This window comes from Vigna umbellata, chromosome 5 (assembly GCF_029865625.1).
Source record: "Vigna umbellata cultivar VRB3 chromosome 5, Vumbellata_1.0, whole genome shotgun sequence".
NCBI lineage: Eukaryota > Viridiplantae > Streptophyta > Magnoliopsida > Fabales > Fabaceae > Vigna > Vigna umbellata.
Genome location: NC_142169.1, coordinates 6,078,469 through 6,082,628, shown reverse-complemented (window position 1 = coordinate 6,082,628; position 4,160 = coordinate 6,078,469). Strand labels below are relative to the sequence as shown.

The window sequence follows — 4,160 nt, the reverse complement described above, 5'->3', positions numbered from 1 at the left end:
GCCATGTCTCACCCAAAGGATAACAAGGAATGCTTTCATCTTGATCTTCTTGATGAAATTTGCATGATACAAGAAAAGAAAGCAAGTAATACTTTTTCTTTGGAGGAGATGCTAGTTGATACCTATGAAGACTTGAATGAAAAAGAAGAGGAATTAATTGATGAGCGCTTGACTGAGTTGGAAGAAGATCCGTTACAAAAGACAGAAGGGATCAACACAAAAGAAAAGGTCAAGGAAAGCAAATTGAAGTTGAAGATGTTACCACCACACTTGAAATATGTGTTCCTAGAAGAAGGTGGGAATAAACCAATCATCATCAACAATTCTCTCTCTCCTAAAGAAGAAGAAAAGTTGGTTGAGATACTTAAAGCCAACAAAAGCGCTATTGGGTGGTCAATCTCAGATCTTAAAGGCATCGGTCCAACATATTGTATGCACAAAATATTCATGGAAGGTGATTACAAACCAGTTGCTCAACCACAAAGAAGGTTGAATCCAGTGATGAAGAAGGAGGTGAGAAAGGAAGTGCTAAAGTTACTTGAAGCAAGCATTATTTACCCTATTTCTGACTAGGTAAGCCCAGTACAGGTGGTACCAAAGAAAGGTGGGATGAAAATTATTTATAATGAAAAAAATGCGCTCATACCCACAAGGACTGTTTCTGGATGGAGGATGTGTATCGATTACAGAAAGTTGAATAATGCCACTAGGAAGGATTATTTTCCCCTTCCTTTCATGGATCAGATGCTAGAGAGATTGACAGGTCAGGCTTTCTATTGTTTTCTGGATGGATATTCTGGATATAATCAAATTGTGGTGGATCCGAAAGACCAAGAAAATACGGCTTTCACTTGCCCATTTGGAGTCTTTGCATACAGAAAAATGCCGTTTGGGTTATGTAATGCTCCAACCACTTTTTAGAGATGTATGCAGACAATCTTTGTAGATTTGATAGAAAAAAGCATTGAAGTCTTTATGGATCATTTTTCAGTGTTTGACAGTTCCTTCCATGAGTGTTTGTCTAACCTGGATGTTGTACTTAAAAGATGCACCCAATCCAATCTTGTTCTTAATTGGGAAAAATGTCATTTTATGGTAAAGGAAGGCATTGTCTTGGGTCATAAAATTTCTTCCAGGGGAATTGAGTTTGACAAAGCCAAAGTGGAGGTTATTGAAAAACTTCCACCACCAACCAATGTGAAGGGAATAAGAAGCTTTTTGGGACATGTTGGTTTTTACAGAAGATTCATCAAAGATTTTTCAGAGATTGCCAAACCCTTAAGGAACCTCCTTGTTACGAACGCCCCATTTGTGCTAGATGAAGAGTGCCTTAAGGCGTTTGATGTTTTGAAGAAAAAATTGATTTCTGCCCCAGTTATTGTAGCTCCTAATTGGAATCAAGATTTTGAGCTGATGTGTGATGCCAGTAATTATGCCATAGGTGCTGTTCTTGGCCAGAGAAGAGAGAAGGTATTTCACACTATTTATTATGCAAGCAAGGTTTTGAATGAAGCCCAGTTGAATTGTGCCACTATAGAGAAAGAATTGCTTGCTATTGTGTATGCCTTAGAGAAATTTAGACCTTATCTCATTGGGTCTAAAGTGATTATCTACACTGACCATGCAGCTATAAAGTACTTACTAACCAAGCCGGATTCCAAGCCGCGATTAATCAGATGGGTACTTTTGTTACAAGAATTTGATATGGAAAATCGCAACAAGAAGGGAAGTGAAAATGTAATTGCTGATCATTTATCCCGGTTGGTTAACAGTGAAGTCACAAGCAAGGAAGCAGAAATTTAGGAATCTTTCTTAGATGAAACACTCACGTACATCCAACAAAGGTCGTGGTTTGCTGATATGGCTAATTTCAAAGCTGTAGGAGTAATCCCAGAAGATCTCAATTGGCAACAAAGAGAAAAAAAATTGCATGATGCCAAACAGTTCATTTGGGATGATCCTTACTTGTTCAAAATTGAAGTAGACAACCTTCTGAGGCGTTGTGTGACTAAGGAAGAAGTGGAAGGAATTTTATGGCACTGTCATGACTCACCTTATGGGGGACATTTTAGTGGAGAGAGAACAACTGCAAAAGTGTTATAGTCAGGATTTTATTGGCCTACCTTGTTTAAAGATGCTCATAATCATGCCAGGAACTGTGACAAGTGTCAAAGGACAGATACTATTTCCAAACGTCATGAAATGCCACTACAAGGCATCCTACAGGTTGAAGTTTTTGATTGCTGGGGCATATACTTTGTTGGACCTTTTCCACCATCTTTCAATAATGAATACATACTGGTGGTAGTGGATTATGTGAGTAAATGGGTTGAAGCTCTAGCTTGTCCCAAGAATGATTCTAGCACTATGATTAAATTTCTGAAAAGGCAAATTTTCTCCCATTTTGGAACACCCAGAGTACTCATCAGTGATGGAGGATCTGATTTTTGCAATTTTCAGCTTGTAAAGGTACTCAAGCATTATGGTGTGAGACACAAGGTAGCTACACCTTATTATCTACAGACAAATGGACAAGTCGAGGTTTCTAATAGGGAAATAAAGAGGATTCTAGAAAAGATAGTTGCTTTATAATGAAAGGATTGGTCTCAGAAGCTAGATGATGCTCTTTGGGCATATCGAACTACAATGAAGACAACTATTGGATTATCTCCTTTCCAAATGGTCTATGGAAAGGCATGTCACCTCCTGGTGGAGATGGAACATTGAGCTCTGTGGGCCTTAAAATTTTTGAATTATGATCCTAGTGACACTGCAGAAAAGAGAAGAAGGCAAATTGTTGAGCTTGAGGAAATGCGGCTACATGCCTATGATTCTTCTAAGAATTACAAAGAGAAGGTGAAATTTTATCATGATAGGAAGCTGATAAAAAAGGTCTTTAATCCAGGACAACAAGTGTTGCTGTTTAATTCCCGACTAAAACTTTTCCCTGGAAAGTTGAAGTCCAAGTGGTCTGGTCCGTTTATGGTCAAGAATGTCCTTCCACATGGAGCAGTTGAGTTGACAAATCCATCCTTTGCAGACCCACAAAGAAGTTGGATGGTCAATGGACTACGTCTCAAGCATTATTTGGGTGGTGAGGTGCAACGCCTTTCCACTGTTATGGAGTTGGTTGATCCACACTGATTTTATGGTGTCAAGCTAGTGACATTAAAGAAGCGCTTACTGGGAGGCAACCCAGCTTTCTAAACCTTCCTTTTTAATTATTCGTTTTGTTATTGTACTCTGCTTGGATAAATTACACTGCTTTTGTCCAATTGCTGTGTTTTGTGATAAGTACTGCTTTGTGATGCTCTGGTGTGTTGATTGATGTTGAGATGATGCATGATTTGCTAATATAAGGTGATGACTCACAGTGTATAAAAAGGTGCTTGAGGTAAAGTTTGATTAAGATACTGAGCAGGTTATTTTTCTGAATTCTGGAACTTGAGAGTTTACCTGTGTGAGTTTTGGGCTTCAAAGTTGTTGTGAATAATTGCTATTACTTTGGAAGCATGAATGATTTTGCCCAAATTTTATGTGATTGAACTACTTGCTTGCAGGTTTCATATGATAAAGGCTATCTTTTGTTATCCCTTATTCTTTTAGCATTCACATGATTTTATCCACTAACAAGAAAACAAATTGTTTTACCCTTTGAACCTTGAGCCTTATGCATGTTTTGAAAACCCTTTGTGAAAATATTTACCTTGAGTTAAGTTGAGAATATTTGTGAGGTATTGATAAATGTTCAAGTTTGGTGTTATTGGGAAAATTGAAAAGAAAAAGCATTGAGCTTAGTAGTGAATACTTGAAAAGAAAAAGAAAAATAAAAATAAAAATGAAAAGAAAAGAAAAGAAAAGCTCAATGCAAGGGAAAGCTGGGAAAAAGAGAGTTTGTGCTTGAATGATGAAATTATAAATGTCTCTCTTAACTCAAGCATTTTGTTGACTAGAAAAACTAATTTCCTTCTTAGCCCAGCCAAGTTACAGGCCATGAAAAGCCCTTGTGATGACAACTTGCTTGTGAGTATGTTTAATAGTGGCTAAATGAAAGGTAAACTTAATTTGTGTGACATTATGATAGCAGAGTGAAAAAGACACCAACACCTCACTATACACCTGTGAGTTGAGTGATACATTTTTGAGTGCTTGGGTGATAC

At 37.6% G+C, this 4,160-nt stretch overlaps 1 protein-coding gene across 1 annotated transcript; it reads left to right on the top strand.

Annotated features, from left to right (window-relative positions):
* Nucleotides 1–2,811: 2,811 nt before the first annotated feature.
* On the top strand, nt 2,812–3,144 carry LOC124839703 (uncharacterized). Its single transcript, XM_047315608.1, has one exon. The coding sequence runs from the start codon at nt 2,812–2,814 to the stop codon at nt 3,142–3,144; it is 333 nt and encodes a 110-aa protein (XP_047171564.1).
* The last annotated feature ends 1,016 nt before the right edge of the window (nt 3,145–4,160 follow it).